General features: G+C 57.4%; 2 protein-coding genes across 19 annotated transcripts in view; one reads left to right on the top strand and one right to left on the bottom strand.

The window, feature by feature from the left end:
• Positions 1 to 19,792, top strand: part of LOC132331371 (myomegalin-like) — a 28,727-nt gene extending 8,935 nt beyond the window's left edge. For 4 of the 11 annotated variants that reach the window (XM_059854774.1, XM_059854775.1, XM_059854764.1 and 1 more), the window contains 35 exons: positions 831 to 950; positions 1,191 to 1,283; positions 1,398 to 1,613; positions 2,125 to 2,283; positions 2,659 to 2,772; positions 2,990 to 3,127; positions 3,416 to 3,595; positions 3,824 to 4,018; positions 4,346 to 4,489; positions 5,482 to 5,560; positions 6,090 to 6,178; positions 6,361 to 6,477; positions 6,931 to 7,068; positions 7,383 to 7,498; positions 8,201 to 8,328; positions 12,147 to 12,235; positions 12,352 to 12,500; positions 12,601 to 12,916; positions 13,008 to 13,176; positions 13,296 to 13,412; positions 13,492 to 13,966; positions 14,552 to 14,787; positions 15,013 to 15,064; positions 15,335 to 15,552; positions 15,708 to 15,902; positions 16,442 to 16,663; positions 16,819 to 16,950; positions 17,055 to 17,174; positions 17,264 to 17,441; positions 17,510 to 17,634; positions 17,845 to 17,946; positions 18,088 to 18,665; positions 18,737 to 18,875; positions 18,977 to 19,023; positions 19,227 to 19,792. In XM_059854774.1, the coding sequence (XP_059710757.1) occupies positions 831 to 950; positions 1,191 to 1,283; positions 1,398 to 1,613; positions 2,125 to 2,283; positions 2,659 to 2,772; positions 2,990 to 3,127; positions 3,416 to 3,595; positions 3,824 to 4,018; positions 4,346 to 4,489; positions 5,482 to 5,560; positions 6,090 to 6,178; positions 6,361 to 6,477; positions 6,931 to 7,068; positions 7,383 to 7,498; positions 8,201 to 8,328; positions 12,147 to 12,235; positions 12,352 to 12,500; positions 12,601 to 12,916; positions 13,008 to 13,176; positions 13,296 to 13,412; positions 13,492 to 13,966; positions 14,552 to 14,787; positions 15,013 to 15,064; positions 15,335 to 15,552; positions 15,708 to 15,902; positions 16,442 to 16,663; positions 16,819 to 16,950; positions 17,055 to 17,174; positions 17,264 to 17,441; positions 17,510 to 17,634; positions 17,845 to 17,946; positions 18,088 to 18,665; positions 18,737 to 18,875; positions 18,977 to 19,023; positions 19,227 to 19,259 (5,718 nt within the window). In that variant the 3' untranslated portion in view covers positions 19,260 to 19,792. The remainder of the gene's footprint in view (positions 1 to 830; positions 951 to 1,190; positions 1,284 to 1,397; positions 1,614 to 2,124; positions 2,284 to 2,658; positions 2,773 to 2,989; positions 3,128 to 3,415; positions 3,596 to 3,823; positions 4,019 to 4,345; positions 4,490 to 5,481; positions 5,561 to 6,089; positions 6,179 to 6,360; positions 6,478 to 6,930; positions 7,069 to 7,382; positions 7,499 to 8,200; positions 8,329 to 12,146; positions 12,236 to 12,351; positions 12,501 to 12,600; positions 12,917 to 13,007; positions 13,177 to 13,295; positions 13,413 to 13,491; positions 13,967 to 14,551; positions 14,788 to 15,012; positions 15,065 to 15,334; positions 15,553 to 15,707; positions 15,903 to 16,441; positions 16,664 to 16,818; positions 16,951 to 17,054; positions 17,175 to 17,263; positions 17,442 to 17,509; positions 17,635 to 17,844; positions 17,947 to 18,087; positions 18,666 to 18,736; positions 18,876 to 18,976; positions 19,024 to 19,226) is intronic. The other 7 variants (XM_059854770.1, XM_059854767.1, XM_059854768.1 and 4 more) reach the window with 7 other exon arrangements.
• A 191-nt stretch (positions 19,793 to 19,983) lies between these two features.
• On the bottom strand, positions 19,984 to 27,806 carry PRKAB2 (protein kinase AMP-activated non-catalytic subunit beta 2). Of its 8 annotated transcripts, XM_059854786.1 has the most exons (9): positions 26,435 to 27,575; positions 25,905 to 25,984; positions 24,817 to 24,994; positions 24,447 to 24,613; positions 23,538 to 23,631; positions 22,842 to 22,962; positions 21,561 to 21,694; positions 21,213 to 21,281; positions 19,984 to 20,892 (listed from the first exon to the last, which is right to left on the bottom strand). In XM_059854786.1, exons 3-9 carry the CDS (start codon positions 24,976 to 24,978, stop codon positions 20,716 to 20,718), a joined length of 924 nt encoding a protein of 307 aa, XP_059710769.1. In that variant the 5' UTR covers positions 24,979 to 24,994; positions 25,905 to 25,984; positions 26,435 to 27,575; the 3' UTR covers positions 19,984 to 20,715. The 8 variants fall into 8 exon arrangements, with proteins under 8 accessions (XP_059710769.1, XP_059710771.1, XP_059710768.1 ...); XM_059854788.1 differs by lacking the exons at positions 25,905 to 25,984; positions 26,435 to 27,575 and adding an exon at positions 27,732 to 27,806; XM_059854785.1 differs by having other exon boundaries at positions 25,905 to 27,575.
• Positions 27,807 to 27,825: the final 19 nt, after the last annotated feature.

Here is a 27,825-nt window from a genome sequence, read left to right as displayed (position 1 = left end):
GTCTCAGGTCAGAGATAACAGGACAGGTGTGACAACAGATGAACAACAGGAGGAAATTATGTGGCAGCACCAGCTCCAACTCCAGAAGTTGAGTCCTGAGTAAGCTCTTAGGAAGAGGTGTATCATCCAACTTTGAGAATATCAGCTGGCAGCATGTTTAAAAATGCTAATAAGCACTTGTTTAACTGCACAACATGTCCTGTGTCATGAGCTTTATGGTGAAAGCAGCAAACTGTCCTGAAAGTGAGGTGGGTAGTGTTCTCTTTAGGGTGAGAGTGTCAAAGGCAAAGGTTTCTCAGGTTGTGAATCAGCCATGGAGACTGGTGAGAGGTTCCTGGCAGTGGCCAGGGTCTTTTGTGCTGAAGCCAGAACTTAATGCTAGATAAGCCACTGTGATCAGTGAATGTGTAGCTTCTTCATGTTGACATTTTTCTTTCAGATTTCTGGGAGGATTTTGGTCTGAAGCAGCCCCTTTCCTTTTGAGTGAAGAGAAACAAGTGATAGAAACTGGGAGGGAGGGCTGCGGGCAGCCTGAGTGAGGCTCTCCTGGGGTATGTGGGAGGCAGTATGGTCTGTGAACCCAAGCCTGGAACCTCTGCCCTGCACCTGAGGGAGCAGAAGCACTGCAACAAGTCCTGTGTGGGGCCTTTGTGTTTACTCACCGGTCTCCACCCAGCTCCGATGGTGTTTGCAGACTCTAGAGGGAGCCACGTTGATCTTGGTGTGGTCAACGCCAGGGCTGTATGGAGTAAGGAGTGGAGGGAGTCTTAAGGATGTTTACACAGAGCATTAAGCAGGATTAAATAAACCCAACCTATTTCTGTTTGCAGTTGTTACAGGAAAAGCTGAATGAATTGAATTTCGAATTAAAGTCTATTCAAGAAACATCACAAAGGCAAGATCGTACAATCCAGCGTCTGACTGAGGCCCTGAAGAGCAAAGAGAGTAAGGTAATAGTTCAGGGTGGGCAGGGTGGTGCTCACAAAAACAGGGAACTCTGCTCTAGCCCTGGGGGCAGTGGCTGAGAAGGAATGCTTGAGCCACTGCTTGGCGTCCTGCATCTCACTAAATTATTTCTTGCAAAGCCTCTTTCATGTGGTGCTGAGATGTCATAATCCAGGCTGGAGGCTTGGGATGGGAGAGTTTGTGCTTGTTTTGCCACTGACTGGGCTTCCTGTGCTCGGCCTCAGACAGAGGAGCTCTACCACATCATCGAAGGGCAGAATGAGACCATGGCCAAGCTGCGGGACATGTTACACAGAAACCATCTGGGACAGCTGCAGGTATGCCCTGGAAAGCCTCAGATACATCAGGTTTCATTCTGCAGGGATCTTGGTTTGTAAATCCCTCACGTGAAGAGAATCTCTTGAGTTTCTGTGAACCCTACTTTTTGGTAGGTGTCAGAGAGCCCACTGTCACCCCAGGAGCAGCAAATGTCACCACTCGATCTTCAGAACACACTTTTCTGCACCAAGCTGGAGGTGCAGAAACTGAAGAGAGCTCAGCGCCAGAAGGAGCATCAGCTGGCTGAAGCCAAGAGAGCAACCCAGCTCCTGGAGACCACGGTCCATGAGGAAGAGCAGCAGAAAGAGGCAACCTGGAAACACAATCAGGTATGACAGGCACTTAGCCTGGAAGCTTCTGGGTTTGCAAGACTAAGGAGCACTGAGGTGGTCAGTACTCTGCTCTTGTTCATCATTTCTGCTGACAGCAGACTGGACACACTTGCCTAACCCCTGGTCACATGTGGCAGGGAGAATTCTCCAGCCTCCTCAGTGTCATAGCTGAGGATTAAGAATCAGCAAAGACCCTTGATAAGTGGGTATGTTGTCACTTGTACATCACTGGCTGGTGCAAATGAACCATCTCTTTTTGTGATGTTCATGTCCCCTGCTGCACAGCTGAGCTGTGATTGACTAAAGCTCTGCCTGTGGCCGGAGCAAGGGGTTTAGATGGATGGATACCCTGGGCAATGAAATAAATTCAAACACCATGGCAGTGTGTTTTGAGATGTGAAAGTTGTAGCATTGCAGATAGCTGTTCCCACAGCCCTTCCTCAGACTGGCCTACTGTTTATGGTTGTGTTGAGGACTGAATTCCAAGGTATTTGCTCTTTCCTTGCAGGAGCTGCGTGCTGTGGTACAACAGCTGCAGGCAGAGCTGCAGGACAAGGCTCAGCAGCTTCAGACTTTGGAGTGGGAGAAAAGCCGTGAGCTGCAGGCCCAGGAGCAGAGGGTTCAGCGTTTGACTCAGCAGCTGGCTCACAAGGAGCAGCTTCTGCAGGTGAGATCAGCAGAAAGATCTGACTTGAGCATAATTAAATGGAGTCCCTGATCCTGCTTTGATGTTTGGCCATGCAAAAGTCTGTCTGTAGCTCTCATGCATGTCCTTTGAAGAAAGGAAGGAAGGAGAGGGCTTCTTGGCCCCCAGGGTGAGGAATAAGGCACAGGTATCCACGTACCTCAGCCCACAGCAATGCCTGGTGAGCCCTGGCAGGGGTTAGTCAACCATCCCCAGGTGCTGGCACTACCAGCCTTTAATGTGAAGGCTAGAGCAAGCATTGAGTGGAGGTAGTTATCCCTGTGTGCTGCTCTTGGGGTGGGGGAGGTTTCTGTACTGTCAGTTGTACTAGGGGGTGTGTGTGTGTGTGATCTCTAGGAATCCAGGGAGCTTCTGCGATGCCAGCAAAGCTTGGAGAAGAGCCCTGCAGCCATGAATGCCATGTTGGAGAAACTGCAGCAGCGTGTCAGTGACAGGGATGCTGCTCTGGAGGTGAGCACATATTGTAGGCAATGTTTCAGCTGTCCCTCAGGCTCAGCCTTTGGGTTACCATCCGCCCCAGGCTGACCCCAGGGGTGACCATATCTTCTGCATGCTGTTCATGGCTTGTCCTTTGAGAGGAGTCCCCCTGGCAGGGGGAGCTGAAGTCCAGCATACAGAGGGTGTTGGCTGCAGAGCCTCATTGTGAATGATCCCCTCTGTTGCCCAGCGAGCAGTAGATGAGAAGTTCTGTGCCCTGGAGAAGAAGGAGCAGGAGCTGCAGCAGCTGCGTGTGTCCATGCGGGAGCGCGGCAGCGACCTGGAGAGGCTGCGCAGTGTCCTCTGCAGCAACGAGGCCACCATCCACGTGAGTGCTGCGCCTGCACAGCCCAGCAGGGCTGTGGGGGCGTGCTGTTAGGTACACCTTCCTGCCAGTGCTCTGGGGACAGGGTCTGCAGGGGTTTGGCTTCCTCTGGCCTTGTGTGTGGGGCAGGTTCCTGGGCCAGTCTTGTTTCTGGGCTGGGCATAGAGGCCACCTGGAGCAGATGGGTAAATCTGTGTGACTTTGCTAGCAGTAGAGAGAGCATTTCCAGTTTTGCTTAATTCAGGATTAAGTTTGTGTCCCTGCTTGAGCTACTTCTGTTGTGGTACTCAGAGCCTGGAGAGCCTCCTGAAAGCCAAAACCCTGGAACTGGAGCAGGTCTCAGCAACCTGCCAAAACCTCCGCTGGCTCAAAGAGGAGATTGAAGCCAAATCTGGCAGCAGGCAGAAGGAGCAGGAGGGGATCATCCAACAGTTGCAGACCTGCCTGCATGACAGGAACAAGGAAGTGGAGGTAAGGCCTTAGCTTGGCTTCCTGAGCCTTCAGCCAGTTTGTCTTTAGAGTGGTCCCAAAGCAGAGGCTGCTGCCTGCCTCACCTGAAGCTGTGCTCAGCGTTTGAAGGTTGGCTGCTTCTGGCACTTGAACATGCCTATGCCTGCTGACACTGCTCCCTCAGCTACTCCCAGGCTGGAGAGTCCTTGAACATCTTCCAGTCTCACTCCTTTCCTCCCCCTTGCTCAGGAGCTTACAGCAACTCTGCTGTGCAAGCTGGGCCCCGGGCAGAGTGAGGTAGCAGAGGAGCTGTGCCTGCGTCTCCAGCACAAGGAGAAGATGCTGCAGGATCTTCTCAGTGACCGGAACCGTCAAACCATGGAACATGATGCTGAAATTCAGGAGCTGCTGCAGGCTCTGAGCGCCAAGGAGCAACAGAGCAGAGTGAGTTTTGTGCAGTGCTACAGTGGGAGGCTGAGGTGGGTGGCACTGACTTCTGTTAAGCAAAGAGGAGCCCTGGAGTGGACTGAGAGAAACAGAAGAGTTTGTTCCTGTGTACGTGAGAGGCTGGTGAGCAGAGATGGGAGGGCTGCACTGGAGTGGGCGTGAGTGGCCAGGAGCAGTAACTGCCAAGCTGGTTTGCAGAGCACTTGGAGTCTCCAGTGACAGATGAATATTGAGATGGTTTCCCTTAGGAAGGTCTCCAAAGAATGAGAGGGACCAGGACCCTAACCTATCATGGTCCTATCCCTAATTCTCCCCCTCAATCAGGTGGCTGCAGAGAAGATGGCACAGGCTTTGGCTGAAAGGAGCCATGAGCTACAACTGCTGCGCCAACATGTGTTGGGGAAGGACCTTGTTGGGACCCAGTCAGCTGATGCCAGGCCATTGAAGCAGGACAAACAACCCATACAAGTAAGAATCATGCACTGAGTTTCTCTGCCTGTGGTCTTGGGGCTTCAGAAAGAACTGATTGCCACAGAAAGAAATAGGAGAGAAGAGCACCACGGAGAATGATAGAAATGAAAGTGGGATTACCGAAAAGTCTTCCTATAGGAGAAGAAGAAACTGAGGAGCAGGAATGCTGCCTGAATGTTCTTGATGTTGATTTCACCAGCCTTTGTCACTCAGTGTCTCTCTTTGTTTTGATGGAGCAGTAATTGAATCCCTGGGGCACATGAGAGTATGAAAGACATCCACCCTTTGACCTTGTAGCATTGACCCACTCCTTCCTTGGGCTGGGCTGCCTTGCTGTATTGTAATCCCCTCCCTGACATTGTCACATTCTGGAGGGGACAAGAGAGCTAAATTTAGGTCTCACTAATTCTTGGCAGAGCCTGCTGGCTGTTTGCTGTCTCTTCCACAATTGGAGTTGGTATTTTTGAAGCAGCTTTGCTAAAACCCCCTTTGAGGCTGAACACAGCTCCAAGGCTGCGTGTGCCATGGCTCCTACTTGAGCAGCTGTTAATGGTTTGTTGGTGAGCTGAAGTGTTGAATGTTTTTAAGCAGCTGTAAACAGGTTTCTATTCCCAGCTCTAGAGACTCCCAGAGATGTGTTTTCCTTCCTGCATGGTCTCTTTGGGCCACATCTGAGATAAAGATGAGTCTCAGTTGAGAGATGGTCTTGCTGCAATTGAGTGAAACCTGTTTAATCTTTACTGTGAATGATATTTGCTGCCAGCAGCTTCCCAGTGCCAAATGAAACAAGACCAGTGCCCTCTTCCCCACAAGTACAATTTCTGGGTGCAATTCACTTGTTTCCACTGCTGGGCTACATCCACTTCATTGTTTTTTCACATTTTAGAGGTGTCAACAGAACAGCCAGCAGCTTTGCTGTAGTCCTGGAATTCTGGGGAAGCTGTGTATTCCCCATGCAAATGCAAACCTGCAGACTTTTATGTTTTCAGGAGATCCTGCAAAGAGCTTATGGAGCTACAGTCATTGCTGGATCCCCACAGGAAGACAGCAGCTGCAGGACAGAGGGAGGTGAGTGTGGGACAGCTTCTTTTGAGGTCCCCAAATATGAGTGGGACTTTCTGCTGTGGGGGAAACATGATTACATAAAACTGTGGAACAGTCGAGAACTTCGAACAAGAGAATTTTGAAATAAAGCTCTGCCTCTCTTCTGGGTGATATCTGAGGATGGGAGTAAGGGAAGGAGAAAGGCTGCTGTTAGGTTTGAGGTGAGGTGTTTCTACTCAAGATCTGATGCTGTCCCCTGGAGAGTTTTTGACTTTGTTTCAGGATGAGCTGAGACAAGTGTGTAACTGTTTTGGGTTTTGCCTTGGGACCAGGACACGAGAACTTTGCCAGTGGTAGGATGGCAGGCCTGTGATGTTGCCATTGATTTCAGCTGCTGTTGAAAGACCAAGCAAGGAAGAAAAGCAATTACTGAGAAACAGTGTGATAGGGAGCACAAGCACCAGGGCCCTGTCTTGCCACAGAGGGATTGCGTGTGATCCTGGGGTCTGAACTGGCACACGGTGTTCCTGCAGTAACCAAGCTGTCTTTGCAGTTACAATGTCAGCAGCAGAACTGGAGAAGGATCTTGTCAATGCCAAAGAGGAGCTGGAGCTAATGGCAAAGAAGGAAAGAGAAAGCAGGGTGAGCTTGTGATGGAACCTGTGCTGATCTCCTTTCCTTCTGGGAGACCTTAGGGCTGCCCCTCACTGGAGGTTTTGGACCCTGCTCTTGTGAGGGTACCCCCAGTGAGAAATGGGGGGCAGTGTCCTGCAGGGGGGTGTTGGCTTTCAGAAGTCTCTGAGGGGCTTCTCTTCCCTCTGCAGCGGGAGCTCACTGCTCTGCAGTCTGTCGTGGCCACACAGGAGGAGGAGCTGCAGGTGCAGGCCTCAGATATTGAGTCCTTGACCAGAACCATCCAGATGAAAGAGGACCTCATCAAGGTGAGCTGCTGTGCTAGGCTGGGGGAGTTCCACCTGGGAATGCTGCAGGGGAGTCTCTTTGTTCCCCACATCCTCAGAGCAGTGTGGCTGGCTATACCAGATGCTATCACTGCTGGTTTGCCTGCAGCTCTCTGTTCCTTTGGCCAGAAGGCAAAGGCCCCAAACCCCCAGACTGTTCTTATTTGGTGTTTCAAGTCCTTTAATCAGAGTGCATTCCTCTTGTGTCCCATCTTGATTCTTTCTAAACAATCTGGTCTGTGCCTAATCCACAGACCAGATTGTTTAGAATCTAATCTCAAAAAATGCTTTGGCATTTTTTCCTTGGAAGACCTGGATCTTTCCAAACACTGGAAACTTCTGGCAGTTGCATTCCAGGGAGGTTTGTGAAGGTCCAGCTGTCTTTGTTACTGATCCCTTCCTCATTGAGCTCTCCTGCTGTTTGTTGGGTTTCAGGATCTGCAGATGCAGCTGGTGGATCCTGAAGAATTTCCAGCCATGGAAAGGTTGACTCAAGAAGTGCTGGTGCTTCGGGAAAAAGTGGCCATAGCAGAGTCCCAAGGACAGGAGGCTGCTGGAAACAGAAGGCAACAGGTAGTGTGCCAGTGGGGCAAGCTTGGATGTGTTTGTGCTTCTGCTGGCAGTCAGGTTTGAGGTTTTGTTTTCAGCCTTTAGATAGGCCAGGATGTGCTTGTTCTTGGAAGCTGGCTGTGTGGTTGTGGGAATACAGAGGAGAGCATCAGCTTTCTTTAGCACTTGTCCAAAGAGCAAAGGCTTTTGGGAGTCCAGGGATGACATGGACACCAGCAAGAGAGGAAGGGGAGCCCCCAGTTTGTCAGGGACAGCTAGATAACTTCCTTTGGTTTCTGTCTCTGTTTAAGAGTTGCACCTTGTCTCTTCTCTCCAAGCAGTTGTTACTGATGCTGGAAGGGCTGGTGGCTGAGAGGAATCGGTTAAATGAGGCTCTGCAGGCAGAGAGGCAGCTCTATGGCAGTCTGGTGAAGTTTCACACACACCCAGACAGGTAAGTGAGGCTGCCTTGGCTCTGTGCTGCCCTGCTCTGCCACGGCAGGCGTGGCTGGTCCAGTGGGGAAATCCCTCAAGCAGGGATCATTCTGCAAGTCTGAGAGTTTTCAGTGGGGGCAGAGGGAGTCTAGGCAAAGGATCAGCCAAATGCCTCTTTGAGAGTCCAAGTTTTAGGCTGCCTTTTTCCCTTGAAGAGGCTGCAGTGGGCAGCTTTAATGGCTCCCTAAACTCTCCCCATTGCCATGAGATTTCTCTTGCTTGGCTTATCTTTTCCCAGCTCAGTTTCCCACCCACACTTGGCCACCTTTCAGAGACTGCTGTCAAATTCTCAACCAACTGTTGGGTTGATAAGGATCCCTCTAGGTGCTTATCCAGGCAGTTGCCTGTCCCCTGATTTAATCCCCCTGCCCTTCACAGGGCTGCAGCCTCTCGGATATTTGAGCTACCTGATAGCTAGGGAGCCCATAAGTGGAGTGCTTGGGAAAGTACTGCAGAACAGCTGCGACTCCGAGGCCCCTACCAGGGGCTGGGGCCTTTTTTGGGGGTGGCTGCGCTCTGGGGAGGTTCGAGGTGAGGCAGGAGGTGGCTGAGCCGCCTGGGAGCCCCCGGGGCTGTGCCTGCCTCGGTGTCCTGAGGGCGGGGCCGGTGCGGGCTGCGCCGCGGGTCTAACCCTCTTCCCTCCTGTGCCGCGTCCGCTCAGCGCTGCGAGAGACCACGCCCTGCAGGTGGAGCTGGAAGGGGTCCACGAGCTCCGGGGACAGCTGGAAGAAGCTCTTGGAAGAAGCTTGCAGTGTTTGAGCAGGCTGGAGACACAGGGCGCCATAGGAGGTGGGGAACAGGAGCGTGTGAGAGTCCTACCCCAGCATGCCTTCTGAGCACTGGCGCTCGCCCGCCTGCCACGGAAACGGTTCACTAACCTGTCTCACTGACTGAGCTTTGGTACTTGCTGATGGTACGATAGAACTGGTGCAGGGCTTCTTTTTTTTTTTTTTTCTTTTTGTTTTATTTTTGAGCTGCTTTGGAAACGGCGATCAGTGCAATCCACCTGTGTCTCGTGTATGTTCCTGTCTGACCCACCCTGGTGGCCACTAATGTATTTGCACATTCAAATCATTCCATTTTAGTTATTCCCCTCTATCTCCTTTCTTTTCCAACCACCATGGGCCAAATAAAGATTCCCTATCTCTGAAGGAAACACCAGATGTTTTCTATCATCTCCCAAGTGCATGAGTGTGAGTTTTTGTATTCCCTCACCATTTTTCTTACCTAGTGACACCCACCCCTTGGGTTGATGGTGGCTGGCCCAAAGGGAGACAGTGTATATGGAAAAGTGTGTTCCAGAGATGGAGAATCAAGACCTGGGGACACTTGCCTGGGCCTTTTACACAAGACTTGAGTGTAGAACCAGCAATTCAGTTTATGCTTAAACCAAATCCTATTCCAATGTTAATGGTTTTACTGACTGGCTTTTTTTTCCTAATTGTAAGTTGTTTCACCCTAACTTGCGAGTGCCTTCATGGGAGAGTTTCCTCCTCTTTTAGACAGGTAGTTTGGGGGGACTGAGACCTGTCCCTGCTCCCAGGGTCTGGGCTGGGTCTGCTCCTTTACTCATACGTGTACATACATATCTTTTACACACTCCACGTGCCCCTTGGGCCATGGACAGGACCCTGTTTCTGAGGTGTCTGTCCCTCTTGGCACCACTGCATACTTTTTCCAGGCCCTCTTCCACCTTCTCTGGGAATGTGGGAGCTGATGTGAAAGCTGAAAAACAGTAGCAACAACCCTCCAATGACCAGGGCTTCCCATGCACAGTGGGCTGTGGATCTGCTGTCTTGTACTCAATCACTTCTCAAAAGGGCAGGAGCAAGTTTTTCACCTCTGAGCATCTGTTTGTGCTTGCTGGGGAGGCTGAGCTAGGGGCAGGCAGAGCAGAAGACCTCTGTGGTGCTCTGCTGCACACCTGGACCTGAGACTACTCTGCTGCATGGCTCCCTGCAACTGCTTCAGATGGCACCACCTGTGCCTTGTGCTGCCCCGGGGGCTTCTCCTCCCTGTGCCCCACGGGGGTGGGAGGCAGCAGAGCTCCCCTTTGCAGGCAGCAGGGTAGCACTGCCTCTCTGGGTCAGCACCCAGCTGCACTGTGACTGCAGCAGCTCCCCTGTGGCTTGAAGGGACCCAGCTGGGAGCTGCTGGGCAGCTCTGGACTTTGTTAGCTTTTCCTTTCTTTGTTTCATCTCATTCCCTTCTCACTTCTCCTTGTAGCACCATCTTCTCTTAATTCTTTTGCTTCTCACGTTGTAGAAGCCTTTGTGTTCCTCTTCTTACCTTTCCATTTTCCCCCTGCCATCCTGGCACTGATGCCCAGCTGGCCCCCTGGTCCCTTGGGTACCATGGAGCCCAGGACCCAGCCCAGACTCATTGGTGTGGCCTGAGAGGAGTCTTGGCTGGTGCTCAGGTCTCTCTCTTCCCCACCTGTGTCTGTTTTGCTCTAGATCTGCCCCTGCCTCTGTTAGCATCAGTGCTGTGAAGTGCCCCTTAGGGGCAGTGCTGTCCTAGGCTCAGGTGCCCCAGCTTTTCTGGCCTGTTCTTTAAGGCCTCCTCTTATCCTGGCTGAGCATTCCCTGCCTGAGATCACCCTCTGTCAAACTGTTAAGTGCTTTGTGCTGTCTCGTAGCTCTTTGTGGAAGTCATTCCTTTCTCTCTGAACTTCCCCGAGGACCTTGTTCCCAGCAGTGGGAGGGCTCCTGTGCAGCCCCTGTACCCGAGTGTCCTGTGCTCATGGGCTGTGTACAGTTTGCAAGCATGTAACTAACTCTCTGTGCCTTCAGGCTGGGCTGAAAGCCTGAGGAGTCTGTGGAAAAGCAGAGCTGTGGCTGCATCTCTTGTCTCCTGTGCTGGTGGCACACACAGAGCTGAGCACCCTGGTGTGCTCGTGCTGTGATGGGGGACTCAAGCACGTGGTGACCACCAGCCAGGGCACAGCTGCCCTGTGTGCACACATCTCTGCTCCTCAGCCAGCTCCCTGTTCTGCCCCTTAGTTTCAGTTGCTTTTGGGGTCCTTTTCCTTGTGAACGGTGTTCCCTTTGACTCCCTGGAGCACTGGGAGCCGTGTGGAGCTGTGGGCAGTGGTGAGAAGTGGGATGCTGTACCCTGGCACAAGGGCTGATTCTCCCAAGTTCCCGGAGCAGCTGTGTGTCACCCTGCTGTGGTCCCTCAGCCACGGTGACCCACCTTGAGAGCCTTGTGGCCCTCAACCCCCAGCAAAGTCTGCGGCCGACGGTCTGATCCCCCCACCCTTCCGGGCTCCCCAGCACTGCTTCAGCCACCGGCGGGTTCTGTCCCTGGTGCTCCCGGGCTGAGCTCTGGCTGTGCCGAGTGCCGCCTGCAGGAGCTGCTGCTTCCCTGCGCTGCTGCTGCCGCTGAGCCGTTGGCTCCCAGAACAGCATTTCTCCTTGTGTGACAGTGATGGCTGTCCTTGCTCCCCGGGGCAATGATGGCTCTCTGTGTCCCTGGGACACGGCTGCTTCTGTGCACAGGCTCCACCGTGCAGGATGGTGTCTACCCAGGTTCAGCAGTGAGGTGCCCCACATTTTTGCAGCCTCATGGCCCGCGTGGGTCTCCTGAGTGTGTCCCTATCTATGAGCACAGTGCAAACGTCTGCTCTGCTGCAAGGCGCGTTCCTGGCTGGTCCTTGGCTATTCTTCCTGAGAGCCAGATGCATCCCTGCTGGCTTCCCCTTCAGCCCCGATGCTTCTCTCCTGGCAGCATCTCTCTGTGTTCCCCTGCTCTGTGTTCTGCCTTGCACGGCAGCTCCAGAGTCAATGGTGATGGATTTAGCAAAGCATTTACTTCTCCTTTGGTGCACAGGCAGCTGTGGAACCTGGCTTTTCACAGCCCTAGGGCATAGCCTTGAACCCTGTCTAAGCATCTCTCCCCCTGGGGAGAGGAGGGATTGGGGATACACCCTTCTCCCAGCTGCCCAGACAAGGGGCTCGAGTCCTCACACAGGGTTGGCACCAAGGGGACAGGAGCAGAGCTGTGTGCAAGCAGAAAAGCACGACCCCAGCTCTGCCCAAGCTCTCCATGCACGTGTAGGGACACAAGTGTCCCTTTAGCTCTGCAAAGCCAGCATAGGGCTTGCAGGGAGGCCCGGGCCTGCCTGACAGCACAGCTTGGGCACTCTGGGCAGGGTGGCTGCTCCCGAGCTGCCCCTGCCTGGGCAGGAGATGTGGGGTGTGCACCCCAATCCTCCCACCGGGGTGGGGCTCCCTGCCCACGTTTGTGCTGCTGCTGGCTATGGCGTGTGAAGTGACTGCAGGGTGGGTGGCGCCTGTGTCTGTCAGGGCAGCAAGCAAAGGTGTGGATGGGGCAGGAGCCATTGCTCTGCTCCCATCCCTGGGGCTGTCCCCTCCCTCAGAGATGGGCCAGCGCAGGGTCCAGTGTGCAGGGAGGGGGTGGCAGCACCCAGGGACGGCAGGGGAAGCTCGGTCCAGCCGAGTATCCCATCACCAGGTGTGTGTGAGAGCAGACACCGGCCCTGGGGCTGCCCGCAGTGACCGTGGGTTCCAGCAGGGAGGAGGGGACAGAGGCTGCGCTGCCAGTGCCGCTGCTCTGAGCGCCCTGTGTGCTGTGCTGTCCCCTAGGTCAGGCTGCAGGTACACACACCGATGCCAGCACCAACTTCACCGACAGCATGAAGGAGGAGGCAGCCCGTGGCTTGGCATCCCAGCAGGTGAGTCGGGGCAGCGCCACGCCGGGAGCTGGGGTGGCGGAGCTGGGCATAGCGCCACCGCCAAACTGCGTCCCAGCCCTTGGGAAACGTCCCTGTCACCCTCTCTGTGCCTCTAGAGCAACCCCCGGGCCCGCAAGGAGAATGGGGGCGCTGAAAGGAGCGCAGCGCCCACCGTGTCCGAGCGGGAGCTGCGGGCTGAGGAGGAGCTGCGGGAGCTGAAGGCACAGCTGGAGGAAGCCGGCTTCTCCTCTGTCTCCCACATCAGGCAAGAGCTCTGGGGCTCTGGAGCCAGGGGTGGCAGTGGCCGGAGGGGACACCCTGCATCCCGGCCTCTGCCTGTCCTTTACTGTGCCTTGTGCCCCCAGGAAGGCGATGCTGAGCCTGTGCCTGGAAAACGCGGAGCTGAAAGAGCGGATGGGTGAAGCCACGTCGCTGCTGGAGAGCGGGGAGCAGGAGGAGCCGGGGCTGGGCAGCCCTCTGGTCCCCGAGCCCCGGAGGCTGCAGCGGAAGAGCCGCGGGTCCCTTGGGGACCGCCCGGCCGGAGGCAGCGGGGATGGCCCGGGGCTCTCGGCAGAGAGGGGAGCTGTGCCCACCAAACGCCCAGCGCTGGAGACCCGAGCCCAGGATGACATGCCCAAGAGACCCTGCCCTGGCAGCCCCGGTGGAGGGGACGGGAGCTATGTAAGTGCACAGGGAACCGGGAAGGAGATGAAAATAGAGCTGGGGGTGAGGGTGGAAATGCGGAGCTGACAGTCCATCTTCCCTCCGTCAGGTGGAGGGCTCGGTTCCCGGCGGGGGCTGGCCAGGCCTGGGCGCAGAGCTGCGCTCCCAGGTGGCACAGGGCCAAAGGCAGTGCCAGGAGCTGCAGGACAAGCTCGCTGCTTCGGAGGCCACAGTGCGGGCACAAGCTGAGCAGCTGGAGAAATACCACGTCCTGCTCCGTGAGTTAAAAACCAGGGTGGGCTGGGGGCGTGTTCTGAGCCCTGTGCATGGGCTGTGCATGGGGCAGCGGTGGTGAATCCTGCCCGGGGGGCCCTGAGCTGATGGCGCTGCCCAACAGGTGAACCTCAGACACAGCAGCTCAGCAAGCAAGTGCAGGTGGACTTCCAGGACCTGGGCTATGAGACCTGTGGGCGCAGTGAGACCGAGGCTGACCGTGACGAGACCACCAGCCCTGGTAAGGAGAGCCAGGGCTCCAGGGATGCCTGTGCTCTGCCCCCCTGGCACAGAGAAGTGGCATGCTGTGCTCTCTGCAGAGTGCGAGGAGCCAGATGTGTTCAGTGAAACCAGCCTGGGTGAGGAGCTGGGGTCCCCATGCCAGCCAGGGATGTCCAGGTTGGGCAAAACTGCCCAGAAAACCATGGCCCTGGAGGATGTGGAGGCCCTGCACCAGCACATCCAGGACCTCAAGGCCCAGCTGCTCAATGCCAACAAGGTGATCCAGAGCCTGCAGCGCCGTGCCCGCTCCATCTCTGTCACTAGCGGCTACACCTCGGGCGCGGAGCGGCCCCTGCCGGCTCCCAAGGCCTTGGCGTCCCCAGCCCACAGCCTGACGGACGAGGACGAGGGCTGGCAGTCGGACGGCCACGGCACGCTGTGCCCACCCGCCCTGCGGGCACACCGCGACCTGCAGAGCCTGGTGCACCGCGTCACCCTGCTCGAGGCACAGCTGCCCGCGGCCAAGCACGGAGCCACCTTGCCCAAGGAGCTGCAGTCTGCCACTTGGCCAGGGTACGGCCCTGGGGGCTGGGAGCAGATGGATACAGGGATTTCCAGGAGCTGCCCGAGGCTGGTGGCTCCTCGTTGCTTGGTTTCCCTGCAGGCAGGCTCCTGGGGTGTTTGTGTGGTGGGGCAGAGTCCCAGCAGTGGATGATGCACAGACTCCCTCCGTGGTGTAGGAGTCTGAGCTGCTGCTAGCATAGTCCAGGGGAAGGAAGCAAAAAGGATCTTTGCATAAGATCCACAGATGTTTTATTCAGCCGCGCAGTGAGGTGTTCAGGTCCCAGCTCCCACACCCAGAGGGTCTCACTGTTTCTCTACGGGGGCCTGGGGGCTGACCCAGGTCTTGGGGCAGTACAAAGGTGAGGGCCAATCAGGGAATAGGGAAGGAGTGGCTGAGGGACATAGGAACAGACATAGGAACAGGGGAAGGAGCCAGTGGGGTCTAACAGCTTTTTGAGGGAAGCTTCTTGTGTCTCCCTAGACCAGAGAATGCCCCCCCCCCCCCCCGGGTCTCCACACCATGGCACTTCATCCCTGCTGTGTTCTCAGCGAGTCTGGCTGCCCTGTGAACACCCTGTTACCCATCTCTCCTAGGAAATACAACTCTCTGATCCAGGCACAGGCTCGGGAGCTCTCCCACCTGCGGCAGGTGCTGCGGGAGGGCCGTGGGCTGAGCCGCAGCCTGGCCCAGCAGCTGCGGGATGCCCTGCGCTCCTTTGAGGACCTCCTTCGGGGCACTGACATCGACTACTACCTGGGCCAGGGCTTTAGGGAGCAGCTGGCCCAGGGCAGGCACCTGGCTGAGAGGCTCAGCGACAAGCTGGGCATCAGTAAGCACCTTGAGGGGGGCAGTGGGGCTGGGTGTCATGGGTGTGTGGTGATGGGTCAGGAAGGGATGCTTTGATGGGTGAAGAGCAGGAGACACTCTCACATCATGTGCTGTGTGGGATACCCGCTTTGGTTTGGGCTGTCCTATCCTGCTATGGCTCTGTGTGGGACCAGGCATCCTGGGGCACGGAGACACTGACTGGTTCTTCTCTGGCTTGCATTTTCAGGAGATCGACGAGATGGGGAGGATAAAACCAGTCATGAACTCCTGGCACAGAGGTACCCGTTCCCAAGGAAGGGTTTGTGGGATGTGTTGGGATGGGCACCCTCAGGTCTATCACTGCTCTTAGGGTGGGGGCCCAGGGTGCCCTTGGGGTCTCTGCCTCAGGTGGATGTCCTGGAGCTGCCTCTGCTCTGGGGATGGCGAGCCCCATGGGCACTCTGCATCTCTGAGCAGTCGTGCGTCACTAGTGGGACAGGGCACGTGGGGCATCATGCAGGAAAGGGCTGTGGGATGGAGCTCAGACCTGGTGTGGGCCACCTCCACAGGGTCAGCCGGGAGCTCCAGGAGAGGGAGAAGGTGATTGAGAGCCTGGAGGTGAAGCTGCAGGAGCGCTCTGAGTCCCCAGGTAGCAGCTGCCCACCCTCGGAGTCGTCCCACTCTGCCAGCAGCTCATCCTTCACCTCTGAGGGGCTGGAGCCCTGCTCCGACGGGGATGCAGCCAGCGAGTACAGCCAGTGCCACGAGGAGCCTGCCCAACACACAGGTACCACCAGGGACCACAACTGCAGTGCCTCTGGACACAGGGACTTGGCTTCTCGGGGTGTACCAGGGTCCCCAGAGCACCAGGGAGGAGGGGTCTCTGCCAGGCTGAGCCAGAGCCACTGCAACAACCTCTCTCCATCTCTCTCCTGTCTCTAGGCCTTCACTTTGACTCCTTGTCCCAACCCGTTAGTGCCCCCCTGCCTGCCCGGGCCCCCGGGCTGTCCCCCTTCCTCCCTGCTGGGCCCCCTCCTCCTGCAGCCCCAGCACTCCTGGGCTGCTGTGGGAATTCTGTCTGCTCCCTGGCCGAGGCACAGCAGGAACTGCAGGTGCTCCGGAGGCAACTGGGAGAAAGTGAGCACACCGTCTCTTGGCTTGGGTTTGGTCCTGCCTGCCCTGCATGCTGTGCTGTGACATATCATCCCCCACCCTCTCTGACCTGCATGTCCTGCCCTTGATCTTCTCCTTCTTCTCAGGGCTATGGCTTTGAGGTTGGGTCCCACTGCTCTGGCTGGGGGACAGTGGGAACATGTGGCTTTCTTGTAGAGATGACCTGGTGGGTTGGAGGGACCCGTCCCGAGACAGCATTAGCCCTAGGTGTAGACACTGGCATATTCCAGGTCTTCTAGGAAAAGGCTGATTTGGTAAGGTGTTGTGCAGGAGTGGGGCTGAGACCCTCCACCTTATGTCATGTAATCATCAAGTCCTGGGAGAGCCCCTGCTCCTCAGGGGGAATAGGTTTGGTTGGGATGGAGGTCAGTGATGGGGACACTGGACTGCACTGTTGAGCAGAGCAACAAGGTGGGGAAAAAACAGTTGGAGGGAGTGTGTTGCCCCACTCTTCCTACCTGCACATTGTCCTTCTCCTCCTCCCCGCTGTCCTGTGTGTGCAGGTGTGACACTGCCCATGGCACCGGGAAAGCCCACCGTGCCACTGGGCCCCTTTGGAGAGGGCAGCAAAGCCCCGGCATCGTTCTGCCGACACGGAGCCCTGCAGGGCCCAGCTGAGCTCCCCGGGGCCCCCGACCCCCGTGGCCTCTGGGACGTGCCCCCGCCCGGGCAGCTGCTCTATGGGGCCCTGCCACCCGGGTACCCCTCTGGCCAGAAGCTGACAGGTATGGTCCATGGTGGAGAGCACAGGGGCACTGCACCTGCCTGTGGGGTACAGGGAGGAGATCTGGCACCACAACAGCTGTGGGACTGGGCTCTGCTATGGAGAGGGGCAGGCACAGCCTTTCCTGCCCTGAGCTGTGTCCCCTGGCTGTGGCAGGGGCAGACCTGCTGGAGGAACACCTGGTGGAGATCCGCAACCTGCGCCAGCGCCTGGAAGAGTCCATCTGCACCAACGACCGGCTCCGGGAGCAGCTGGAGCGGCGCCTGGCCTCCACCGGCAAGGGCAGCGGTACGGGGCTGGGGCTGCGGGGGCCAGGCCTCTGCACATCCCTCTGCTCACCCCGTGCACAGCGGGGCACTGGGAGAGAGACTCAGCACTGGTCCCCTCCACAGGATTGCCCAGTGATGTCTATGCCCAGACACCAGAGCTGGGGTTGCAGCTGAGCAGGGAGAACCAGGCTCTGCACGAGGAAAACCGAACCCTGCGGCTCCAACGTGACCACCTCTCCCAAGGCAGGGCTGCGCTATCATCCCGGGGCTGAGCCCCAGAGGGCACTGGCTGAGTGGGGTGGTGGTGACACCTCCGTGCTGTCTGTCCCCAGAGCTGGCACGGGTGCAGGAGACACTTGTGGCTGCCTGCTCCCGGGCACGGGAGGCTGAGGCAGAGCTGGGCCAGAGGCGTGGGAAGCAGCGGAGGCTGGCGGAGGAGCTCTCCGAGTGCCAAGAGAGTGTCCGGCAGCTCCGGGACGAGCGGCGCTCTCTGCAGGAGGACAACAACAGGTAAGGTTTGGGGCACCCACAGGACTGGGAGGGATGGCTGGCACTGGACTCACGTGTCACCTCTGCAGGCTGCAGCATTCAGTGACGCTCCTGCAGCAGCAGAGTGAGGAGCAGCGCCTGCTCCTGCAGACCCTGCGTGCGGAGCTGCACGTCTACGAGAGCCTCCCTGGCCCCTCTGCTGAGACACGAGCAGGTATGGGACCCATGCACGGCATCCCTGCCCAGCTCCTGTCCTTGGGGTGCCTGGCCCCTCTGCAACCCTTGGGTGCTCCCAGACACTTCTCCCGGGGCAGCAGGTGTTGCACAGTGGCCCTGCTGGCAGGCAGAGGGAGGGCAGAACCTCAGCAGCCCCAGGAACGGAGCCACATCTATCTACAGGGGGCTCAGATGTTTCTTGTTCCAGGCTGCTTCCCATCTCCTCCAGTGCGGGATGTTGGCACTAACTCAGCAGCTCCCCTCCTGTCCCCACTGCCCTCCGGCACGTCGGTGCTCCGGCGGATGGACGGTGGGTTCTGCTGAACTCGTGGCAGCACCCTTGCTGAGCACGACTGGAGAGCTCAGAGCAGAGTCAAGTGCCCGGGATGGGAGTGGGTGGGTCACCAGGGGAGCGGGCAGTGGTCCTCAGCTAACCCAGCTTGCTCCACAGAGCCACGCGGGGCCGACGTGCTGCTAAGGAAGAGCGAAGGACTGACGGGGGCTCACGTCGTCGGCCGCCTGGACACATACCGAGCCCTGGAGCAGCACATCGTGGAGGGAAAGGCCTTGGCCCGGGAGCTGATGTGTCTCACACGCCCAGCACTCGGGCTGCCCAACTGCCCGCTCCCGGGAAAGGAGGTAAAGCGTGGGCAGGACGGGGCAGGCAGCAGCTGGGAGCCAGACCCTCGGCACACCGAGCATTATGTGGCTCCCGAGCCCAGAATCAGCCCCGAGGGCTGCAGGGGCAGCTGGAGGCAGGGAGCCTCCGGGCCAGGGAATGCTGCCGGCACTGCCCAGCTGTGCCGGGCTGAGCACGGCCACTCCCCGGCTGCGGCGGGATGGGGGTGCCCCGGCAGCACCTGCTCCCGCACCCTTCTCCCGCAGGCCCTGGGATGGACGGGCACGGGGCAGGGGCATCCATGGGGCAGCGCCAGCACCCTGCACGGCATCCTGGAGGAGTGCGTGTCTCTCCTCGCTGCCTTCTGGAGCACCGTGCTGCCCGTGAGCCCTGCCCAGCACCAGGGCAAGGTGAGCTGGGGCTGGGGGCCGGCAGGGCACTGGGGCTGGGTGCTCACTGCTCATCCCCTCCTCTGTCCCAGGAGCAGGTGCTCCAGGGCGAGATCGCAGCGCTGCGGGCCCGGCTCTCCGAGAGGGAGGATGCTCTGCAGAGTACGGCCAGGCGGCTGCGCAGCACAGCCCAGCTCAAGGACAGCATGGAGCAGTTCATCGTCAGCCAGTGTATGTGCTCTGGTGGCACAGCCAAGCTGGCCTGCTCCCCACGTGCCTGATGTGGCTCCGTGGCACCAGGACCTCACTGAGCCCGTCTCTCTCTCCTGCAGTGACCAGGACCCACAGTGTGCTGCGCAAGGCCAGGACAAACCTGGAGGTGAGTTCACCCTGATGCCCTGGGGATGGACACAGATGGCACACACCCTGTGGTGGCTGTCCTGGAGTGCCAAGGGCTAGCTGGGGGAAGCGTGTGTGGGACACAGGGACACATTCTCCTTGTGTGTCCTCAGCTAGCATGTCCATGTCCCCAGGGCACAGCAGTGCTCTTCCTTATTGCCATGCTCTTCTATCTCTTGCCAGGTGAAGGCCCAGCAGGCCCTGCCTGTTGCGTGAGCCCTGTGCAGGGCAAGGAGCAATGGCTAGCATGGAAGAGCTCACTGGCTGTTGAGCCAAGCTGTGCCAGAGGGCCCAAGTGGACCCTGTCCCTGCTGCTCTGAGGGCCAGGGTGAAAGGGGTCTGGGATGTCCAGTGCTACACAGTTAGTGGGTTTGGGCTGCTGTGGTGGTTGCATGCCCTCCACCAGCCTTTGCTTGGCACGGCAGCAGCAGCTGCTGGCTTGGCCTTGGTCTGGCCGATGCTTCAGCACTTGCTCCCTTCCATCCCCCGTGCTCAGAGTGGGGTGACACAGCCCCCCATGCTGAGCACACCCTGCCCCGGGACCTGGTCCCCTCTGTAACCCTGAGGAGTCCCTGCCCCTGCCCCTGCTTTAGATGTATCTATTTGTATATAGACAGAGGTACTGGAAATGCACTTTGGGGACTCCGCACCTGTCGGGGCCCCAGCGCAGGAGGAAGATGTAAGAAATGCCATATTCTGTTCAGTGGCTGAAGAGTCCCCAATAAAGGTTTCCTTTGGGTTGTGGTGTTTCTGGCATGCCTATCGCTGCAGCCGTGCTCCCCCTCCCCAAACCACCCACAGCACAGGGTGCCAAAGGCCCCAGCTGTCCCCAGGGGGTGGCTTTGTGCCCTTCCCTAAGAACCCAAGGGCAGCCCTGTGCTTCCCTGGGTGCTCCCTTTCCTCCTCTTCTAGACCCCCTCTCCAACATCAGGCAAGCAGCACCGAGAACAATAAATACTGTAATAAATAGAGAACCCTCTGTCCCACGACACTGCTGCGGCAGCAGGCGGTGCAGCCAAGGTCCTGGAGTGCCTGCCTGGCTCTGCTCTTCCCAGGGCATGTGCCAGTGCCCCTCTGGTTGTGACAAAGTCAGCCCTGTCCCACAGAAGCAGCTGATATTGGGGACAGGGCGTTGGCAGTCCTTGATGGTGCTCTCACAGCAGCAGGTAAGAGTGGCTGTGTCCAGCTGTACTGTCCATCATGCTGGCTCGACGCTGAACCTCGCAGAGGTTTAAAAAAGCTGGGGGGCAGCCCCACAGCCAGGGCTATGGAACAGGGGGCAGGTGTCAGGCTGGAGTGTCACAGAGTCCCTAGCAGACAAGGTGGCCTTGGAGATTCAGCACCAGGGCAGCAGCACAACCTTCAGAAGAACAGGATGTGTTCCTGGAGCCTGGACTGGGTGCAGTGCCAGGACCACCTTGAGGCCCTCACAGGCTGGAGAAGACAGGCAGGGTGAAGCCCTTTTCGTGTTGGGCGTGAGGGAGGGCTGTTCTGGTGAGCAGCAAAGTGGTCCCAGAGACTCACAGAAGCCAAGGGAAGCTGCAGGTGGGTGGAAACCAAGGGCTGAACCACACCGGTAGGATGGGACAGCGTCACAGGCCCCAGTGGCCCTGAGCTTGTTGCCGGGGCCCGTGTCCCTGCCAGGTTGGAGGCTGGAGCCAGTGGCCAGGTGTCACACAGTCCCGTGGCCCAGTGTGTGCAGACAAGCGGCGTTTCGTGTCCTGCGTGGGGAGCGTGCGAGGCCCTGGCTCAGATGGGCTTGTACAGCAGCGTGGTGACGTACTTCTTCTTGTAGCGGTGCGTGGCACTGAGCACCATCACGCCATCCTGAGGGAGACAGCGTCAGCACCTGGGGCCAGGGCACCCCTGGGGCTTAGGGAGCTGCCCCAGCCTGTCCCTGCTGTCCCCAGTCCCACAGACAGTCCAATACACAACAGGGCAGCAGGGCAGAGCCAGGGCAGGGTCTGATACATGCTTAGCTCCCCCACGCTGCTGGGAGGCAGCTGAAGGGAATTGTCAGGAGGTCACACCCTCTGCGTGCCACCCCTCACCCGGCAGCCAGCTCCCATGTGCACCCCCAGCTGAGCAGGTTCTGCTCCCTGCAGGTGCTGCAGGCTCCTGGGAGCCAGAGCAGCTCCTCACCTGCAGCCTTGCAGGACCTGCCCTTACCTTGATGGAGAGCGCGTAGAGGTGATTGAGCATGACGTGGTTGGGCTCGGGCAGCAGGGCTGGGTCACACTAGGAGGAGAGGAGTGTCACAGGGGAATAGCAGAGCTGATCCCCCAGCCCCGGCCAGCACACGGAGCTGCTGTCTCAGGCAGCTTGAGCTGCCACTGCCTCTGGCTGTTCTGAACAGGAACAGAGCTCAGCTAAGCACCAGAGGCCAAATCAGTGCAGCAAATGGGAAATGCCAGGGGCTAGAACCCAGCCAAGGGGAGCTCAGCCTCCCTGCAGACAGGACTCCCTTCCTGACCCCAGTGTGGCTCTCTCAGTGGGCAGTATGCTGGTGGTACACACCGAGATGTTGGTGTCCTTGTTGAGGATGACCTGGAGGAGGTGGGGCGGGAGGATGGGTGGGGATTTGAAGCGCTCCTCGGGCCGGTACACGTACATCTCCTGGCCATAAGGTCCCGGTGGGGAGCTGGATAAATCTAGAGAGAAGACAAAGGCAGGGACATGAAATGACTGAAGCAGGATGGGTGAGCACAGAGCAGCTCCTAAGAAGCTGTGAAGAATTCAGCAAGGTCTTTCAAGCACAAACATCCTCCACAAGCCATGGGCAGGGATCTATTCTATAGCAACAAGTCAGCCTTTTCACAGCAGAAAAAGCAGCTGGGCAAGCCCCTGGCAATTCTAAGCAGGGCTGTAAGCTGGTACATGCACTGACACAACACAGGCACCCTATGTTACCCATCACAAGACCCCTTAAGCACAGCTCTTGGCTCAGCCAGATCCCTCTCCCTGCAGGAAGCAGCTGGCTTGCTCCAGAGCTGTGCCCTCAGCAGCAGGGTCGCAGGGAGCAGGTTGTTCTAGGTGCTGCCTGATGAGGAGGTCCAGGGAAGGCAAACAGGAACTCTACACTGAGCAGGTGTTCCAAACATGGGAGGGACCTCAGGGGCTCATGCTGGACTGGCCACATCTCCCAGCCACATTTGATCTGAACCCTTGGGAACAAGCAGCCCCCAGAAGGGCTCCATCTCCTTGGGCTGCTGCTGCTTGCTGGCTTCTCTCTTGCACGGGCTGGGAAAGGACATGGAGCTGAGCTGTACCTGAGATGGGGCTGTACCAGGGACACACACATGACTGAGCTTCCTGCCAGCATTTCACACTGAGCCAGCACCACCAGTGCCTGTGTGGTAACCTAACCTGCTGCTGTAACACAAGCAGATGGGGAGGTTTGCAATGTGCTAGCACTGGTACAAATTACCTTGGCATGAAAACCAAGAGTAGCTGCTGAAAATAAACTGGATCCTGCTATCACCTAGCTTGTACCCTGGATCAGATGACTTACAGTTGACCAGACAGAAAGGGCTGATGTTCCTGGCACTTCCCAGTCCGAAATGGCTCCCTCAGCCAGGCACTGCAGCAGCTCTGCTCTGGGATGGTGCTAGCACAGAACAAGTTACACCAACACAGCCCCCCCAGAGGGATGAGGCCTCAGCTGTGGGCTGAGGAGGACACGCTGCCCAACACTGCTCACCCCAGTGAAGGCCCACACCTGTGCACCCAGAGCAGCGAGTCTCAGAGCAGAGGAGATGGAAAATAACACATGCAAAGCTCTAATGCCACAAAACTCACCCCGACCTGAGGTTTCTGAGCTTTCCAGGGAATCCACCTTCAATGCATCAAACACCTCAAAGTCAGACTTCTTGACGTGGATGAGGTTATTTATCGTCCCCATCTGGCTGGTAACCACAGGCTGGAAAGAACTGGAGTGAGAATCTTCCTGTGTTCAGCTCCAACTGAGGCACATTCAGTGCTTCCTAGATCCTCCCAGCCCAAGCTGTCTTTGCTGCAACACTACCTCCAAGCACAGGTGGCTAGTGTCCCTCTCTGCCCTACACTTGTAGATCTCTGCTGTTTCACCTGGGAGGATTTTCCTTTATCACAGGCTCCTACATCCCCTCCTATTTCCACCCTCCATCCTGCTACATGCCCATGGGTAGGTGTGTTGTCCTTCCCATGCTGCTCCCCCATGATCCAGTTTGGAAGAGAACTTGTAAGTGAGTGCTGACCTCATGGCCCCTCTTGCCATTGCCAATTCTCAGTGGGACTTGAGGGCCTTCTGGCATTTCCTTGCCCTTTCCCAATGCTTCCCAATAAATCATGACTACGTCCAGAGGAACCAGCCTCTGAAATGAGTCAGGGGATGAAGGTGTGCCTTTTGTTTCAGGATACAGTCTCTGCTCTCCCTGTTCCCCCTCTGCTGCAGTTACATCCCATCTAGTTCCCTGAAGAAGACAACATCTGAAGGGATAAAGCTTGGAGCATTACCTCAGAAGGATCGTGGACCCACTGGCCATCCACAAAAAATTTGTACTGGTGCTCTCCTTCTGGAAGGTCCAGGATAGCAACGAAGTCATTGTGGCTGTGCAGAGAGAACAGATGTGCAACAGCATCAGCCTGCTGATGCTCTGAATGCTGCTCTTCCATGGGGCCCCAGGAACCAGCACTGCCCAGCCCCAACACCTTCATGCATGGTCAGGCTTGCTCATCATCACTGACCCAAGGCATGGCCAGGACAGGCACGAGCATTCCAATGCTCCTTTGAGCATTCCACAGCTCAGCCTCCTGGCAGCCCAGCTGCAAGTGGCAGTCCAGTCCTCCGTGCCCCGAGGAAGTGGACGTGACAGACACCCTGTGCAAGACAGGCTAAGAAGAACATGTGGGCAAAGCTCCTGCCCTGTGCTGGCACAGCAGGACAGGAGCAAGTGGGACAACTCTGTTTGTCAAATCCGTAATTGAGATAAACTCATTCCAGATTAATTGCTAGAGTCCTACATGAGCTTCCATGTAAGTCAGAGATGTGCTGCAGAACAGTGAGAACACCATTAGGGCAGGAAGATATGTGAGGGACAAACAACTAACACCCACTGGCAGCCATACAACTAGGGAAGAGCTGACAGCTTCCAGAGGACTGCTGCATACCTGGGCAGGGCTCTGCTGCCAGCACTGGCTGCCGTGTGACATCCAGCTGGGCATGCAAAGTGGCCCATCCTGTCCTGTCCCTGTTTCACAACTTCCCACTGTCCCTGCAGCACGACACAGGGATGGAGCTGCCTGTGCATTTGCCTCAGACCCACAGCTTGAGTGAAAAGAGAGAAGCCAAGAGAGCAAAGGAAAATGTTCTCCGCTCTGGAGCAGACATGAACATAAGAGTAAATGACTTGAGGGACTGGCTACCTCTTGATGAGTGGGATCTTGGTGCTCCAATTGTTGAAGGATCCAGAGATGAAGACCTCCTTGCCTCCATCAGCCCAGCGTATGACAGTTGGACGAGCCTGCTGGGATGGTTTCACTGACTCCTCCAGATCTGGCTGCCACGACACAAACTCCTTGTCCCCAGGAATCTGGGCAAAGAAAACCAGAGAGATGTGACCAAATGAACACATTCATACAGCTGGCCTCTCCCAGCCACACACAGGAGCACCACAGAGCTCCTCCAGGCCCCCAGCTCCCCAGAGACCCCTGGCATGGCTGGAAGCACAGCCCCACCCAGGCAGTGTGCCGAGGCTCTGGAGGGCAGGCAGGGAAGGGAGCAGCCGGCCCCTACCTTGGAGTCATGTGAGCTGAAGACACTGGGGTCGTCGGTGCTGCCCACCATGATCTTGTGTGGGTGCTCCTTGGCGGGGTGGGAGGCACTGGAGCCGTCCGAGCGCTGGGACTTGGAGCCATGGCGCTCCCCCGACACCCGCTCACTGGTGGTGTTCCCCATGGCCCCTCAGCAGCCCCTGGGGGGGAGACAGAACAACACTCTGCCTTTGCCCACGGGCCTGGCAGCAAGGAGAAAAGCAAAAGAGCTGTCTCCCAAATGTTCTTTGCCAGTGGAGACAGACAGCAACCCTAAAAAAGGCCCCAAGTTCATTTCCACTACCAAGTTTGGGAGCTGAATGGGAATTCAACAAACAAGACAGCTTGACCTAATTATAGCCACATCCTTAAAACCATCACTCTAGTTAAGCTGGTAATTGTTAAGACTCCAAAACCAATACAACTTCACCTGTGTCTCACGTCAGCCCTTGGCAGCCAACACAGTAGAGCTGATGGGAAAAATAAAGCCAACCTTTATTGTCAAATCAACTGCCTGGCATTAACAGAGCCTCTTTCACAGTCCTGCAGTCAGGCTTTACAGACAACCCAGCAAGAAAACAGCCAGGGAGTGAAAGTAGCAGCTGTTTTACAGTCCCCAACAAGTCTCCAAGAGCTCGCAGGCAGAAGAGCAGAGCCTGGTGCCTGCAAAGGCGACAGGGAGCATTTAAAGTGTCCAAATGGAATCGCCCAAGCTGGAGCTTGTCCAAGGAGCAGGGCTAATGCTGTGGTGTCTGCAAAAAGCTCAGCTCTCAGCAGCATTCACTTATGATTCACCAGGCAAGTCACCGTGTCAGCTGCAGCACAGCACAGTGAGCAGGACCATTTGTTGTCACCTAGCCAGCACCTGCCTGGCTGTCCAGAGGGACACGGTGAGGGAAAGGCAGCCCTGGCCACCTCAGTGTCCCTCTGCAGCTGGAGATGGGCCCCTATCCCCAGTCTCACCCAGCTCAGAGAAAGCAAATAAGAACTGACCAAGCCATGAACAACCACACACCTTTTAGGATAAACAACAAAGCCACTGCAAGCTACAGAGGACTCTTCAGGCCTTACCCTCTCTCCAGGAGCTGAGATGGACTGGGGTTTTTGCCCACTTCTAGGCTTATTTTGCAGCTTACAGCTTATCACGGGCTCTGCAGAGCAAACAAGGGGACAGCCAGCCTTGCTTCATGTGCTCACTTGTGACATTTGGAGGTTTGTTTAAAAGATCAAGTTAAATGAAGGGTGCCAAGTGAGGCTGCCAGCCAAAGCCATGCTTTAGAACATTATGGAGCAATTACTACGGTATTTCTTAAGTCCTGAGGGCTAAAAGGCAGCTCAAGTGGGCAGCTAAGCCATACCCCCCCACCCTCTCAGTGCAGATCAAGTACACCCGAAGATTCCAGGTCAAATGACCTACACCTCTTGCTCTGACATCTTCCCCCTCTTCAGAGGCTCAGACAGCTCCTCACAAAAACTGCCCCTGTACCACCAGAACTGCTGCTGAGGAGTTTCCTCTCCAGTATCTCCACTAAGGCTCCCTTACTTCTCATCTACAGAGAGAAAAGTGGGAAAGGCTCAACTTCCCTTGCAGCAGGACAGACCTGGGAGATATGTGCAGGTGTTAACAGGTGTGAAGCTTCCCTTTCTCTTCTCTAAAAAAACTCCAGTCCTTCTGTCCCTTACAGGTCACGCTCTCCAAACACTCCCTGAGGTTTATCCCAGGTTCCTGTCTGGCGTGTGCCATCTGCATCCCCTGCATCACACACACAGGCACCCGGCCTGTGCCAGGACAGGTCTTTGTGCACAGCCTGCGACACCTGAATTAACTTTTACAGTTCAAACCCTCCTGCATCCAGGCCAGCCCTTGTAGCACTGGGAGATGGTGTCACACAGGTACGCCCAAGTCAAGGATGGAAATGTTGCCCACACCACAGCCCCAGCAAACCCCCACGGCATCTCCGTACATCCACTCCCAGTGTGGCAGCAAGCCCCTGCCAGCCATAGCCCACAGCAAGGTGGCTGCCTGCCTGCCCCATCACCAGGGCTCCAGCCAGCCCGAGCTTCTCATGTGGAAAACGACCTGTGAATTACACACATTCCCCTCCCTGGGATGTGCCAGGCTTGCTGCCTCCCCCACCGGCCACTGACCGCGCTGGGAAGCACTGGCAGGCAGCCCGAAGGGGCTTCTGCAGGAGGGATGGGGTCTGTCCGGGAGCACTGGCAGGCATTCATTCCCAGGGGCTTGGAGGGAGGGATGGGGTCTGTCCGGGAGCACTGGCAGGCATTCATTCCCAGGGGCTTGGAGGGAGGGATGGGGTCTGTCCGGGAGCACTGGCAGGCATTCATTCCCAGGGGCTTGGAGGGAGGGATGGGGTCTGTCCGGGAGCACTGGCAGGCATTCATTCCCAGGGGCTTGGAGGGAGGGATGGGGTCCAGCATCTTGCCGGGCTGACACCACCCGGGGAAGCCCGATCCGCCCGGACTCTCCCTCTTTCAGAGACGAGAACCAGAGCTGAGCCCTGAGCTCGCCGTAAGGTTAAGGGGATGAGCTGGGAAAACGGGGGCGGAAAATCTCCCTCCGAGCAGACAGGGCTGGGGCTGGGGCTCTGCTCGGCGGGGGCGGCGGCGGGGCTGTCACGGCGGACTCGGCCCACGGGCACCCGCGGGTCTGCCGAGGCCCGGGGGAGGAGCGGGACACACCGGCAGGGCCGGGCCCTCCCGAGGGGCTGCCAGACGGCGTCTGCCCGCTGCGGGGTCCGAGACACCGCTACACCGCGGGGACGCGCAGCCACGCCTCACCCACCGCCTCCCGCAGCAGCGTCCGGGGAGCCGCCACCCTCATACCCACCCGTGACACCCGCCCCGCCGTCCCCGGGCCCGGGCCCGGGCCGACCCCACCTGCCGCCGCCGCCGCCGCCGCCCCGCTCTCCGCCTCCGTCCAAGATGGCGCCACTCCCCGCCGGCCGCTGCGGGGCGCTCTGACCCGCCCCCG

Source organism: Haemorhous mexicanus, chromosome 9 (assembly GCF_027477595.1).
Source record: "Haemorhous mexicanus isolate bHaeMex1 chromosome 9, bHaeMex1.pri, whole genome shotgun sequence".
NCBI classification, from domain to species: domain Eukaryota; kingdom Metazoa; phylum Chordata; class Aves; order Passeriformes; family Fringillidae; genus Haemorhous; species Haemorhous mexicanus.
This window is presented reverse-complemented; position numbering and strand designations above follow the sequence as displayed.